At 40.5% G+C, this 15,903-nt stretch overlaps 2 protein-coding genes across 2 annotated transcripts in view; both read right to left on the reverse strand.

The window, feature by feature from the left end:
* Positions 1-5,772, reverse strand: part of dnah1 (dynein, axonemal, heavy chain 1) — a 32,345-nt gene extending 26,573 nt beyond the window's left edge. The window contains exons 1-15 of the mRNA XM_071493798.1: positions 5,363-5,772; positions 4,355-4,537; positions 4,158-4,239; positions 3,841-4,015; positions 3,416-3,566; positions 3,193-3,307; positions 2,932-3,102; positions 2,554-2,809; positions 2,282-2,439; positions 1,948-2,159; positions 1,357-1,655; positions 1,025-1,175; positions 748-941; positions 350-575; positions 96-215 (exon numbers count right to left, since the gene is read on the reverse strand). Of these exons, the coding sequence (XP_071349899.1) occupies positions 96-215; positions 350-575; positions 748-941; positions 1,025-1,175; positions 1,357-1,655; positions 1,948-2,159; positions 2,282-2,439; positions 2,554-2,809; positions 2,932-3,102; positions 3,193-3,307; positions 3,416-3,566; positions 3,841-4,015; positions 4,158-4,239; positions 4,355-4,534 (2,490 nt within the window). The 5' untranslated portion in view covers positions 4,535-4,537; positions 5,363-5,772. The remainder of the gene's footprint in view (positions 1-95; positions 216-349; positions 576-747; positions 942-1,024; positions 1,176-1,356; positions 1,656-1,947; positions 2,160-2,281; positions 2,440-2,553; positions 2,810-2,931; positions 3,103-3,192; positions 3,308-3,415; positions 3,567-3,840; positions 4,016-4,157; positions 4,240-4,354; positions 4,538-5,362) is intronic.
* A 1,505-nt stretch (positions 5,773-7,277) lies between these two features.
* Positions 7,278-13,771, reverse strand: LOC139630404 (dynein axonemal heavy chain 1-like). The gene is made up of 10 exons (XM_071493799.1): positions 13,345-13,771; positions 13,147-13,228; positions 12,830-13,004; positions 12,405-12,555; positions 12,182-12,296; positions 11,921-12,091; positions 11,543-11,798; positions 11,271-11,428; positions 10,937-11,148; positions 7,278-10,644 (listed from the first exon to the last, which is right to left on the reverse strand). Exons 1-10 carry the CDS (start codon positions 13,522-13,524, stop codon positions 10,342-10,344), a joined length of 1,803 nt encoding a protein of 600 aa, XP_071349900.1. The 5' UTR covers positions 13,525-13,771; the 3' UTR covers positions 7,278-10,341.
* Between the last annotated feature and the right edge of the window lie 2,132 nt (positions 13,772-15,903).

Genomic DNA, 15,903 nt, shown 5'->3' on the forward strand with positions numbered 1-15,903 from the left:
TGGACAGAGTGAAAAAAGGGGTTATTGACAAAGTAGCCCTTCTTATGATATGAATGACAGGAATAATTCATCCAGTTCATGGCTCCAATATGTACCTTGTAGCTCTTGAGCTGTTCTTGGATTTCTTTCATCCAGTCCTTCTTTTCAGTCAGTTCCTCAGTGCTGTTGGGCTTCTCATGCAGCTTTCTACTCATAATGTTATACTTTTCACATGCCTACACCCACAAGATTTCAAGAATCACAACACAAGTTAAAAAAGCAAGAAAAGGTAAATGTAGGTCCTGTCTGTGTGATACTCACACAGTTTATATAATGAAACACTTTTCTGGTCTCTGAACAAATGACTTACATCATCAACCTTCTTGCGTAGCTTCAGAGCCAGGTGACCTAGCATTGCTTTGGCTAAAGCTTTTCTTTTGCGAGAGAGAACCTGACGTACAGCCTCTACACGGACCATAAACGGACCAATCACGATGGAGGATGGTAAGGAGTATTCGATCTTTTCCATTTCTTTGAGTTGTTGTTCCACTTCTTTCTTCATGTCTTGGGATGTTTGTTCTGCATGTGTATGAATGCTTGCAGCAAAACAGATAAATAAGAGAAAGGAGGAATCATTCAGAGGAAAACATTGGTTTCATTCAACAATGAAAGCATCCTAAATGGACCCGAAATCGAAAGATACATGTCAGTACACTTGTGACAGGGAGTTGTGAGACCTTGGATATGTAATTTCAAAAACAAACTTACTTGAGAAGGGTTTCTATGTCCAAGTTGTGTATATCTAAATGGCATTCATATTCAGCAGCATAAGCCCTGAGAGGTATGACTGCTTGTTTCAGCACATTGCGGACCTTCTCTCTCAGCTCAATTACTTCTGGTTCCCACAAATACACTGATTCGAGTGATGGCTCGCCAACAATGAACAACTTCTGCATCACAAGCTTGCATGAACAAGAGAGGAACAATTAAACCCTTTTTCATTTTTTATTTAATTATGTTTGATTGAGGTGACTGCAGATTTTACCTTATCGAGCAGAGGTACATGGTACGTGGCCTTAATGCTCTTATCAAACAGTTTAACAATAGATGTCTCAAATTCTTCCAGTGGTGTGCTGTAATGAACCCCACCCTGGTCCAGAACCAAGTCCAGCAGGAACAGGGGGTTCTTTTTTGGCCTAGGTATGGACAATGGAGTAATATTATCAACACAATGCTGAATATTCAACACAGTAATAGGTTAAGTAAAGCTCACTGTCAATCATTAAAACATAAGTATAAAAGTATAACTCACTTCAGGATACAGTAACAGGATAAAATAATACAGACTCGTATGAGAACAAAAGTGTGTTGTCCTACTTGTACGGGCTAGTGATAAGGTTGTTCCCCCAGACCAGGTCCTGAGGACACGTCAGCACACTGTGGCAGGCGTCCAACAGAAGGTTAGTTAGGCTGACCAGCGAGTTCTGCACAAGGTAGCGCAGGGAGTCCTGCATCTTGAAATGCACCATAGTCATCAGTCTGTATAGCTTGGACATTTTGTACATATCCCAGAGAGACTCATTCACGTTGTAGGTGCCCTTGCCAATATTTCCCAGGTTGGAACGGATGCTGTAGCACAGCGTGACCCTCCATGACTCCCGAAGAAACAAGCTTATCTGAAGAGGCAGGAAAAGATTTGATGCTTCTTTATTCATGGAGATCAGGTGACTTTTATGTCTGCATTGTTGTGTTTGTGTTAAAATAAATTGGATTTATACATACTAACTAAAAAAAAAAAAGAAAGAAAAAAAGCCTTTAATCTGCAGTTATTTGGAAATTATTTGATCACGGATAAGCCACAACTGTCCTGATGACCCATTGTTTTCGCAAACTATTCATTCAACCTCTTATTAAAAGAAATAAAAACCTAGTACTGGCAGAAGAACAGCTACCCTGATGCCACAATACCTGAGTATGCATTTGATTCTGGATCATTTCAAACTCATCCAGTTGCAGCAGTTTGTTAGAGGTGACATTGAACAGCTTCATGGTTGCAACTTTGTTACACTCAGCCCATATTTCAGGTAATACACAGGTCACCTCCGGCTTTGTCAGCAGGGAGTGGACGAAAAATGCAGCTTGGTTATTCTTATAGTCATAGTGAGGAACTGGAATGCACCCTGTGGGTAAAACAAGCCAGAATTTATATTCTGGGGTGAATACCAGGTTTTGGCTGCTAATACATTTCTTTAATCTTGACTCCAGTGACTTAAACAAATGTATATGATGCCAGCTGGCTCACCTTTTTGTGGTACATGCTCAGCGTCCTTCTTTGGCAGGGTGATGTGTGAAAACTGCTTTGGGTTCCTCATCACAGTTTTGTCAAAATCCATGTGGTTCATAGCACATTGATAGTCCAGTTTGACCTGTTTCTCCAAGTCCCCTATACACTTGTCAATACTGTACAAATAATATTCATTTTATTCACCTTTCATTAGTAAGTCAACATTTTCAAATCTGTCAGCTCCATTATAAAACATCACACAGCAGTAATATGACACTGACATTACTTACATGTTCTGCCTGAGCCCTGGGGTGGAAAGGGCATATTTTTTCATACGCTGAAGACTGTCAGTATCAAGGGATGGTGTTCTCCTTGAGATAGGCATGCAGTCCACAGCCAAGTGGTAGAAGATCAGGGCCTCAGTGTTCTCCCTTGAGTGCAGGGCAAACTGAATCCGTTCAACAAAGACTCGTGGGTCCTCAGCAAAGAATAACAGTCTGATCCTGGGTACCCAGTACTTAGTGCCTGGGAGCAAAAGTTTTACACCTATGCAACAGAGGGAGAGGGAAGGCATGTATGACGTAACATGGCAAATAGAGGGCATTAGAGACAAGAACAAATTATGAGACAATACAGCCAGATTGTGGTGCAAAGACATAAAAACAAACCAGGAAATTGGCTCTTTTTGTGTCCTTCATTTCGAGTAGGATTTCCTTCTTCTTCTGTCACTTTGCTGTTTTGGTGAACCTTTTGTACCAGGTACTGGCGTTTCTCTTCACTGTAGTCAAGAACCCCAACTAAATGCCAGCTGTACTCCAGGCAAGAGCTTTTAGTCTCCTCTTCAAAAGTGAGAGAAGAGAGTAACTGTCAAAGAACAGAAAATAATGTCTATGTTCACTCTGACATTTTACCAGAATAAGTATTGTTACCTGCAGGCAGCAATGCTTTTCCAGGGACAGGTTTTTGATGAGGTGATCCTTCAGTACTGCCCAGGGCAAGCCAGTCTTCTGGAGTCCTACAGTCATAGTCCTCATTGTCAAATATCTAAGGTAGAAACACAGGAAAGATAAGTGTGGCGTGGAGCTGAACCCTAAAATGTGAGGAGATGTAATGCTAGTCGGGCACCAAAATGCCACAGACAGGATTGCTCACCTCCAGTGCTAAATAGGGTGATACAGGATTGTCTGGTGTGGTCACATCCTCATCACTACTGTTTGGTCGTCTTGGCATTATAAGATTAGAGTCTATGCCTTTTTCTGCCAAGAGCTGTTCAAAATCTAAAATCAAATATTCCCTTCGACATCTACAAGAAAACAATATAAAATAGTTTAAATAAGTCGTAACAACAGGCAGTTAAAATAATTCATGGAATCCACTACCAGCTAATGTGCAGTATGAGACAACAGCCACATATCCACTGTATGCTAAAAGCTCAGTGTCTTACTCACTCTCATCTGACAAGTGAATCAGGTCCTGCAGTATATAGAATATGCTCACTACAGCGCATGCAGTGAGCGAGAGCTTCACAAATTTAGTGTTTCCTTTTGTCATACACCATGATTACAAGCAGCACAAACCTCTCTATCGCTAACTTGCGAGGAATCTGGCCGGGAGTGGTTTGATAGGGTATGCGGACCTTGGGTTTATCTCCATTTCGGCAGAAGTAAGGGTTCTGAGATACATGTGAGATAGGTCCTTGGTAATTCTTTTCAGGAAACATGCACTGGTTAGGTGGAGTCTTGACAGCTGTAACTGTGGAAGGGCAAAGATTTGACAAAGAATTCAATTTTTTTAGAGGAGCGCTACACGCACATCTTACCAATGCTTAAGTTCACAAATCAGAAACAATGATTTAAAATGTTTGCATGCCTAAAGATGTCATACAGTGTCTCACCTTTTGGTGTGTTGTAATCACTTGACTGAAAGCTGGATTGGCCCAGTGACTTCTGCTCAATTTCAGGACCAACTTTAGGAAACTAATCAATAAACAGTTACTCTTAGATCAGAGCAAGAAACTTGGTTATTTGTATAGGACTCATAATAAAATCTCTGTCAGAATTAGGATAAAATACATGACCTTATGTGTTTTACCTGGAACCTGGATGGAGCGATTATTTCAGAGTAGAGACCCTCCTGGACATTCAGAGAGCTTTCCCTGAGAAGAGGGAGGCGTCTGCGTCTGTGACTTAAATTTGAGGGCTTGGGCTCTGGAGGTTTGCTGGGGGGATGTGGCACATGTGCCCCAAAACCATGCGCATTTTTCTTCATCATCTTCTAGCAGAATAAAATAATTTATGTGAGAAATCCTGGATTTAATATCATGTTGTTGCTTACTTTTTAAATAAGCTGAATTGCTACATGTAATATGTGGTTGAAATCTGTACGTTTTGTTTGATTATGACCTTTTTTTAAGTTAACTTGAACAGCAGTTTGTGTAACTTTGAAAGAACAATTTTGCCAACTTAACACTGCTAAAAAAAACTTCCAAACCAGCAAAAGGTGCATTCAAGAACACAAGTGATCATATCATGAGGTTAGCTAGCGTTACGTTAAACGCAATGGTTAATGGTTGTAAAGTCTGTTCTTTAATTTAGTAACCAACAAACACCAAAAATGTGGACACACCTTATTTTAGATGCATTTACAAGTTATAACGCTCCGTTAATATCTGTCAGCTGAGCTGTTGAAATAGCGGAAGGTCGTAAACCTTAGACGCGACAACAGTTAACAGTTGACACTGAGATGGAGATGCGTTACTCCGCCACAAGTGTTTTTTTTTAAAGGAGAACGGGAAAATTTAGAAAGTTTTTCAGCTAACCTTAACAACAGTTTGTGTAACTTTATCACCACTGAGTGTAAATTTTAAAAGATCAATTTTGTCAAGTAACTGCTAAAAATCTACGAAACTAACAAAGGGTGCAATCAAGAACACAAGTTATCATGCCTTAGGTTTAGCTGGCCTTACGTTAAACGAAACTTTACGTTCGCTAAATCACTTGTCTGAGTGGGTTAAAACGAGAAGCCTGTGTAAAGCCTGTTACATATATTTGGTGGCAAACAGACAACAAAATGCAGACATCTTATTTTAAATGCACTTACAAGTTATAACGCTCCGTTAATATCCGTCAGCTGAACTGTTGAAATCCAAGCGGAAAAAACGTTAACATTGGACGCGGCAACGGTTGCCATGGAGATGTGGTGTCGCGCATGGTGAGTCAGTCTGTTCGAGAAGGCAGCCCCATGACTGTACGAGGGGGCGTTCCCTGCGGGAGCAGCCTGACTGTGATTGGCCTACTGTGGGTTTGGGGGTGTAGCCGGATCGCTACGTCACGCCCTGATCACGGCAAGCCCCCTGGTCCGCAGGCTGCAGCCGGACCCTTCTCCAACAGACTGACAGTCTTCACAGCTCTCATCCCAGAATCATCATGATCCTTCAGATAAACAAGAGCAAACCACCAAAATGTCAGGTGGCGCAACCGTCCGAGTTCATGAACAGCCTGAGAAAAGTATTAAATATGATATTTCAATAATAATAAATTCAAAATAAATACTGTGGCATGATTTCATGTTTGAGACCTTTCAAATAAATTAAATTCACAAATATTAATAGTTTTAAAGGTGTTGAGATAATTCAAAAACTTTTGTCCAGGAATTTGTGTATTGTCAAATGTCAGGGTGGTGCAACTGTATACATGCATCTTTTATTCTGAAGTGAATAGTTACAACATCAAACAGGATATTGCATCAGCCAGAGGACCCCAAGTGATCTTTATTGATGAGTGAAAAGGTTTGTAGAGCTCTCTCAAATATTGATAAAAATAGCTACTTTCAACTCATAGTTAGGCTGGTACACTTTTCATGTCAGGTGGTACAACCAAGGTAAAACTAGGAAAATGTTATTTTATTATAAAACTCTTCATTTTATTAAAAAAGACTGCCACTTTTCAGTATGTAGTTGGCTTATACATTTTCTATATTAGTTACCAATGTGATCTCCTACAATGCAAAAGAATGTATATTTAATGAGATAATGGTATATTTTGCATATGAAACATTCTGTAGTTCAGCTACTGTAAAAAACAGTGAAGCTTGATATTGAACTTTTTACTAAAATCAGATAGTTTATTTTTTTATTTTTGCTGACATATAAGCATCATTTGTCATTTTATAGAAATACAACCATGTGTGATGCTTCAGATATATGTGAAGTGCTCATTTATTAGTAACTGTGTTGGTTTTTACATTAAACTGTGCAGACTGCTTCCATGTCTGTATAACGGACCCAGGAGGAGATGTTTATTCAACAATATACTTTACTCAAATGTATGAAATATGCTAAACCTAATGCAAAAGAAAAACACTATGTATTCACACAAAATATAAACTCTGTAATTATGCACTTATGTACTTGCAACACTGAAGTAAAGTAGGATCACATCCACATCAATACGATTGAACTCATCAAAGCATGCCCAAGCACCAGAGCTGCGGAATGGAAGACAGATAAGAAATCCCACAAGAATATGATTGTTGGCAGAATGGTAAAACTGACAATCGATTACACGTTGCTTAACACGTTTCTTTCATCCAGTCCCTCTTTTCAGTCAGTTCCTCAATGCTGTTGGGCTTCTCATGCAGCTTTCTATTCATAATGTTACACCCACAAGATTACAACATTCACAACATGAGTTAAAAAAGCAAGAAAAGGTCATTGTGAAGTTGAAGTAAATGCAGGTCCTGTCTGTGTGATACTCACACAGTATATATAATGAAATACTTTTCTGGTCTCTGAACAAATGACATACATCAACATTCTTGCATAGCTTCAGAGCTTCAATGCTAGGTCAGGTGACCTAGCATTGCTTTGGCTAAAGCCTTTCTTTTGCTAGAGAGAACCTCACATACAACCTTTACACCAGCCATTCTCAAAGTGTGGTCCGGTCCGCAAGCAAACCCTAGTGGTCCGTGAATATATTGGTAATATATCACATTTTAAATTAATATATGTTTTTGCGATGAGAGTAAGCGTGACAGTTTTATGACCGTTTGGCAACACCACCTCCTAGTGTAGCCAAGCCACAGCAACAAGTGATTCCCGGCGCTTTGTCAAGTCCCAGGAGAGCGGTTCGTCGTCTAGCAACCACCAGGCTGAAAGTTGTTCAGCTTTAACACACAGTCCAGCGCTAAAGTGAAGAAAAAAATCTGAGTGACTACATCTAATTTGGAATTTTTTGGACTGGAGATGAAGAGGATCCCAAACCACACTGAGTCATTGGCTAACAAGGCTATGAAACCCGCCAAGCTCAAGCAACACATCCAAACCAAACACAAGGATTACGTGGGGAAACCTATTGGATTTTTTGAGAGAAAACATGATGAACTAAAGAAACATATGACCAAGGCGCCCTCACAGTTTCCCTGCTGATTGCAAAAACAGGAAAACCCCATTCAATAGGTGAGAATTTAGTCAAACCAGCTGCCCAAAGCTCTGTGTGAAGAAATGGGAAGTGAACACACAAAACTTCTTTTTCATACTGAAGTTCGCTGGCTGTCCTGTGGGAAAGTTCTCACCTGTCTATTTGAACTGCGCGATGAGGTGATGTTATTTTTGCATCATACTGATGAACTGTGTGATAGAATGCATGATTTCCTGTGGCTCGCAAAATTGGCATATCTGGCCGATGTCTTCAGCGTTCTCAACACTTTGAACTCAGCGCTGCCGGGAAAAGCCATCAACTTCTTCAACGTGCAAGACAAAATTAAAGCCGTATGCCTCAAGATGGAATTGTGGTGTGCCTGTCTGGATCGCCAGGAGTTTGTTTCCTGATGCTCGCAGATTTTCTCGTCACTGCAGATGAGGAGCTGGACGGTGGCACAGTCGCAGCCTGATGACAGGGGGTATTAATATTATTAAGATGTCGATTTTGCCCAAATTTTTGTATCTTTTCCAGTCAATTCCTTTCCCCCTATCTGCCTCCTTTTTTCCACAATAAAGAAAAACTTCACCAGCTTCATATGGATTAATATGCGCCCTAGACTGTGGCTCTCCCTCTTACACCTACAGTGCATCTGGAAAGTATTCACAGCGCTTCACTTTTTCCCACATTTTGTTATGTTACAGCCTTATTCCAAAATGGATAAAATTCATTTTTACCTCAAAATTCTACACACAATACCCCATAATGACAAAGTGAAAAAAGTTTGCTTGAAATTCTTGCAAATATTAAAAATAAAAAAACAAAAAAAATCACATGTACATGACATTTGCCATGACACTCAAAACTGAGCTCAGGTGACTCCTGTTTCCACTGATCATCCTTCAGATGTTTGATTGGAGTCCACCTGTGGTAAATTCAGTTGATTGGACAAGATTTGGAAAGGCACACACCTGTCTATATAAGGTCCCATAGTTGACGGTGCATGTCAAAGCACAAACCAAGCTATGAAGTCCAAGGAATTGTCTGTAGACCTCTGAGACAGGATTGTACCGAGGCACAGATCTGGGGAAGGTACAGAAAAATTTCTGCAGCATTGAAGGTCCCAATGAGCACAGTGGCCTCCGTCATCTGTCAATGCAAGAGGTTTGGAACCACCAGGACTCTTCCTAGAGCTGGTCGCCCGGCCAATCTGAGCGATTAGAGCAGAAGGGCTTTAGTCAGGAAGGTGACCAAGAACCCGATAGTCACTCTGACTCCAGCGTTGCTCTGTGGAAAGAGGAGAACCTTCCAGAAGGACAACCATTTCTGCAGCACTCCAAAGATTGAGCTCTTTGGCTTGAATGCCAAGCGTCATGTCTGGAGGAAGCCAGGCACTGCTCATCACCTGGCCAATACCATCCCTACAGTGAAGCATGGTGGAGGCAGCAAATTAAGCAAAAAAACAAATTAAGACCAATACTCTGAGATCTTAACCCTGCCCAAGAACTCCCTGTGTACTTCATTGAGTACAGTACAGTACATACAAGTAACACAAAAAGTTGTTAATGTACCCTATAACACTGTAACCAAAACTGAGTGTACTTAACCAACTTAAGTACGCCCTCCCCTCCCACAACAAGCACATCCAAATGGCTCCAAATAAGAGCCAAATTATGGGGCTCAGCTGGTCCATCCATGCCAACATGACGGTGAGGAACAGCACAACCAACAATCAAAACAGAAGAAGTATCAGTGATGAGAGCTTTGCAACCAAATAGCTGAACAATTTAAACTTAGTCTTTCATGCTACCACAAACATAAGGGGAAGTCACTTCAAATTAGTGGTTAAGTTGCAGTTAACATTGTCCATGTATATTAATGAGGTAGCCTTAATATACCTTCAGTTCTCGTATAAATGCCTCCGCTCCCGATGCTGTGTCAAAGATGTGCTGCTGTCCTCGGCGCTTCACCAGCAGTTTAACTAGGTGAATTATCCCATAACATCGGTTATGCAGATAGAGAGGGAGGCCAAGTCCTTCTTCACTGTATCGAAAGGTTTCCTCCGTTTGAGCAGTTCAGTAGATACGTCAGGAAAAAACATGACTCTCTGGTTCTCATAGAGTATTTGTCCCTTGTTCCTTGCAGCTTTCATCAATCAAGATTTGTCTGCGTAGTTAAGAAGCTTCATTATCACTACCCTGGGTCGTGACAGCTTGCAACGCTTTGACGGCTTTGGGTGCCCTCTCCATCAGCAGAGGCCCAGGCAAGTTATCAACACCAAGCACTTGAGGGAGATGCGATGTTATCCTGATTGGTACTACATCTGTCCTCAGCCTCCGTAACACGTACCATGGCCGCCTTAAGCTCACTCTGTGTGCCCTACACAGCGTTCATTAGTCCATCAAATCTCGATACAAAGCCTTTCTTCATTACCTGAATTGCACTGAGAATTAGGCTTTGGCTAGCATTAGCTGCCGTAGCTGCAATTTCAACATTAGCACTGGTGTCCACCTGTTGCGCTGAGTTGGGCAAATGTTTTTTTGAGTCTTTGTTGGTGGTTTCTGTGCCATTTCCATCGTAGTTAAACTTCACACGTAAGGCTATTTGGAGGCTGTATTAGCTAAATGTTTCACACGGCGCCATAACCAGAAGTGTGTTGTCCTACTTGTACGGGCTAGTGATAAGGTTGTTCCCCCAGACCAGGTCCTGAGGACACGTCAGCACACTGTGGCAGGCGTCCAACAGAAGGTTAGTTAGGCTGACCAGCGAGTTCTGCACAAGGTAGCGCAGGGAGTCCTGCATCTTGAAATGCACCATAGTCATCAGTCTGTATAGCTTGGACATTTTGTACATATCCCAGAGAGACTCATTCACGTTGTAGGTGCCCTTGCCAATATTTCCCAGGTTGGAACGGATGCTGTAGCACAGCGTGACCCTCCATGACTCCCGAAGAAACAAGCTTATCTGAAGAGGCAGGAAAAGATTTGATGCTTCTTTATTCATGGAGATCAGGTGACTTTTATGTCTGCATTGTTGTGTTTGTGTTAAAATAAATTGGATTTATACATACTAACTAAAAAAAAAAAAGAAAGAAAAAAAGCCTTTAATCTGCAGTTATTTGGAAATTATTTGATCACGGATAAGCCACAACTGTCCTGATGACCCATTGTTTTCGCAAACTATTCATTCAACCTCTTATTAAAAGAAATAAAAACCTAGTACTGGCAGAAGAACAGCTACCCTGATGCCACAATACCTGAGTATGCATTTGATTCTGGATCATTTCAAACTCATCCAGTTGCAGCAGTTTGTTAGAGGTGACATTGAACAGCTTCATGGTTGCAACTTTGTTACACTCAGCCCATATTTCAGGTAATACACAGGTCACCTCCGGCTTTGTCAGCAGGGAGTGGACGAAAAATGCAGCTTGGTTATTCTTATAGTCATAGTGAGGAACTGGAATGCACCCTGTGGGTAAAACAAGCCAGAATTTATATTCTGGGGTGAATACCAGGTTTTGGCTGCTAATACATTTCTTTAATCTTGACTCCAGTGACTTAAACAAATGTATATGATGCCAGCTGGCTCACCTTTTTGTGGTACATGCTCAGCGTCCTTCTTTGGCAGGGTGATGTGTGAAAACTGCTTTGGGTTCCTCATCACAGTTTTGTCAAAATCCATGTGGTTCATAGCACATTGATAGTCCAGTTTGACCTGTTTCTCCAAGTCCCCTATACACTTGTCAATACTGTACAAATAATATTCATTTTATTCACCTTTCATTAGTAAGTCAACATTTTCAAATCTGTCAGCTCCATTATAAAACATCACACAGCAGTAATATGACACTGACATTACTTACATGTTCTGCCTGAGCCCTGGGGTGGAAAGGGCATATTTTTTCATACGCTGAAGACTGTCAGTATCAAGGGATGGTGTTGTCCTTGAGATAGGCATGCAGTCCACAGCCAAGTGGTAGAAGATCAGGGCCTCAGTGTTCTCCCTTGAGTGCAGGGCAAACTGAATCCGTTCAACAAAGACTCGTGGGTCCTCAGCAAAGAATAACAGTCTGATCCTGGGTACCCAGTACTTAGTGCCTGGGAGCAAAAGTTTTACACCTATGCAACAGAGGGAGAGGGAAGGCATGTATGACGTAACATGGCAAATAGAGGGCATTAGAGACAAGAACAAATTATGAGACAATACAGCCAGATTGTGGTGCAAAGACATAAAAACAAACCAGGAAATTGGCTCTTTTTGTGTCCTTCATTTCGAGTAGGATTTCCTTCTTCTTCTGTCACTTTGCTGTTTTGGTGAACCTTTTGTACCAGGTACTGGCGTTTCTCTTCACTGTAGTCAAGAACCCCAACTAAATGCCAGCTGTACTCCAGGCAAGAGCTTTTAGTCTCCTCTTCAAAAGTGAGAGAAGAGAGTAACTGTCAAAGAACAGAAAATAATGTCTATGTTCACTCTGACATTTTACCAGAATAAGTATTGTTACCTGCAGGCAGCAATGCTTTTCCAGGGACAGGTTTTTGATGAGGTGATCCTTCAGTACTGCCCAGGGCAAGCCAGTCTTCTGGAGTCCTACAGTCATAGTCCTCATTGTCAAATATCTAAGGTAGAAACACAGGAAAGATAAGTGTGGCGTGGAGCTGAACCCTAAAATGTGAGGAGATGTAATGCTAGTCGGGCACCAAAATGCCACAGACAGGATTGCTCACCTCCAGTGCTAAATAGGGTGATACAGGATTGTCTGGTGTGGTCACATCCTCATCACTACTGTTTGGTCGTCTTGGCATTATAAGATTAGAGTCTATGCCTTTTTCTGCCAAGAGCTGTTCAAAATCTAAAATCAAATATTCCCTTCGACATCTACAAGAAAACAATATAAAATAGTTTAAATAAGTCGTAACAACAGGCAGTTAAAATAATTCATGGAATCCACTACCAGCTAATGTGCAGTATGAGACAACAGCCACATATCCACTGTATGCTAAAAGCTCAGTGTCTTACTCACTCTCATCTGACAAGTGAATCAGGTCCTGCAGTATATAGAATATGCTCACTACAGCGCATGCAGTGAGCGAGAGCTTCACAAATTTAGTGTTTCCTTTTGTCATACACCATGATTACAAGCAGCACAAACCTCTCTATCGCTAACTTGCGAGGAATCTGGCCGGGAGTGGTTTGATAGGGTATGCGGACCTTGGGTTTATCTCCATTTCGGCAGAAGTAAGGGTTCTGAGATACATGTGAGATAGGTCCTTGGTAATTCTTTTCAGGAAACATGCACTGGTTAGGTGGAGTCTTGACAGCTGTAACTGTGGAAGGGCAAAGATTTGACAAAGAATTCAATTTTTTTAGAGGAGCGCTACACGCACATCTTACCAATGCTTAAGTTCACAAATCAGAAACAATGATTTAAAATGTTTGCATGCCTAAAGATGTCATACAGTGTCTCACCTTTTGGTGTGTTGTAATCACTTGACTGAAAGCTGGATTGGCCCAGTGACTTCTGCTCAATTTCAGGACCAACTTTAGGAAACTAATCAATAAACAGTTACTCTTAGATCAGAGCAAGAAACTTGGTTATTTGTATAGGACTCATAATAAAATCTCTGTCAGAATTAGGATAAAATACATGACCTTATGTGTTTTTACCTGGAACCTGGATGGAGCGATTATTTCAGAGTAGAGACCCTCCTGGACATTCAGAGAGCTTTCCCTGAGAAGAGGGAGGCGTCTGCGTCTGTGACTTAAATTTGAGGGCTTGGGCTCTGGAGGTTTGCTGGGGGGATGTGGCACATGTGCCCCAAAACCATGCGCATTTTTCTTCATCATCTTCTAGCAGAATAAAATAATTTATGTGAGAAATCCTGGATTTAATATCATGTTGTTGCTTACTTTTTAAATAAGCTGAATTGCTACATGTAATATGTGGTTGAAATCTGTACGTTTTGTTTGATTATGACCTTTTTTTAAGTTAACTTGAACAGCAGTTTGTGTAACTTTGAAAGAACAATTTTGCCAACTTAACACTGCTAAAAAAAACTTCCAAACCAGCAAAAGGTGCATTCAAGAACACAAGTGATCATATCATGAGGTTAGCTAGCGTTACATTAAACGCAATGGTTAATGGTTGTAAAGTCTGTTCTTTAATTTAGTAACCAACAAACACCAAAAATGTGGACACACCTTATTTTAGATGCATTTACAAGCTGTAAAGTTCCTTTAATATCTGTCAGCTGAGCTGTTGAAATAGCGGAAGGTCGTAAACCTTAGACGCGACAACAGTTAACAGTTGACACTGAGATGGAGATGCGTTACTCCGCCACAAGTGTTTTTTTTTAAAGGAGAACGGGAAAATTTAGAAAGTTTTTCAGCTAACCTTAACAACAGTTTGTGTAACTTTATCACCACTGAGTGTAAATTTTAAAAGATCAATTTTGTCAAGTTCCGACTGCTAAAAAAAAACTAGGAAACCAGCAAAGGGTGCAATCAAGAACATAAGTTATCATGCCTTAAGTTTAGCTGGCGTTAAGTTAAACATTGTGTTCGTCAAATCACTTGTCTGAATGGGTTAAAACGAGAGGCCTGTGTAAAGTTTGTTACATAATTTGGTGGCAAAAGACAACAAAAATATGGACATCTTATTTTAAATGCACTTACAAGTTATGGTTATCACACTCCGTTCATATCCGTCAGCTGAACTATTGAAATCCAACCAAATCCAACTTTGTTTGCTGCTTTTTGCCAATTTTGTTTAACATAGTTTTCAGTTTAAGATCATTGTACAGGAGATAAGTTTTAATGTAGAGAATTTACTCTGAATACTGCAGATAAGGAAGTAGTTGATAAGGATTGATGGTTTATATTGCCAGACTTCACCAATAATCTGAGTCTAAATGAGTTATTTCAGACCACATACAGTTATGGTTATTAAATGATTTCATTTCCTGTTTTGTTCACATAACTGCGGTTGTTCTTTGTGCACTGTATGTGTTTGAACATTACCTAAGGCAATACAACATTCATTATCAACAGCAATATTTCAGTAATTTTATTAAGGAGTTGTGAGAAAGCATTATTTCAGCACATTTAAACTGTAAGGATTTTTTGTTTATAGCAAATAAGTACATATCAAATAATAGTCCAATTTATGTATTAATAATATATAGTATATAAAATATGTAATATGCAATTTCACGAGCACAATAACTATTTACTCTATACAGGTGCTGTTATTATAGAAGAAAAGAAACCTTGTCATTGTCAACCATTCCATAAGGCTATTGATGGATAACTATTAAAGACTTCCTGCTGTAGCAAGTTAGATTAAATTGCTGTTAAAATGGAGGCATATGCAGTTTTTTTTTTTACATATTTGAACAAATGATTCAGTTAATAGCAAAATGTGTTGATTTTGCATTTTTACTTAGCTCTTACAAATAGCCAATGTCGGGACAACAAAATACTTTGTGTTTCCATATATTTTGTTGGAAAGAACTGAAAATATTTGGTACATCCTTGATGTTTCTAAAAGGTTAAAACATACACTGCATATTACAATTTTGACAATTGCATCAGTGATTCTCAAAGCTGTGAGTAAATGTATAGGTAACTACCACAGAAATTTCACGTGACATTGTTCTCCACAGGTAAGCACCATAACACTCATATCCCATGCTGTTCCTGGTGAAGATAGTGATGCTAATGGCAGTAATGATAATCTAATGGAATTCGATTGGAATGCACACTTTCCTGTGCTGGAATTTGCAATCTCTTTCCTTCACTCTCATGACAGCTCAAATGTGTCCATAAGGGGGAAAACCCCATTGACCCGTGCGATCCCCACACTCTTGGGTCACAAGGGCATCATAACCTCTCCTGTTTCCCATGGTAGATCAGAGGCATCATGCACTCCAGCCCCTGCTCCTGCCCCTGGCCTCTTCAGTTGAAACACATCAGAGCAGCCTGAGATTGGGTAGCCAAGCACAATGAATAGTCTCATGTGTCTGAACCCTCAGGTGTCACACTCACGAAGGACATGCTGCCATGCAGGTAGGGATAAATTAAGGTCAAGAGGGGAGTGGAGAGTAGCTGAGGTGTAGGTTGTGTGAAAATCAAATCTGAGGGCACAGGAGTTGTGCTTGGCTGTGGCAGGGATCATGAGAACAAGGGGGGTCAGAGGAGAGCTATGTACATCACTGAACTCAGCTC

Source organism: Trachinotus anak, unplaced genomic scaffold, assembly GCF_046630095.1.
Source record: "Trachinotus anak isolate AG129_WGS33_773 ecotype Australia unplaced genomic scaffold, CSIRO_AGI_Tana_v1 ptg000013l, whole genome shotgun sequence".
Classification (NCBI taxonomy): Eukaryota; Metazoa; Chordata; class Actinopteri; order Carangiformes; family Carangidae; genus Trachinotus; species Trachinotus anak.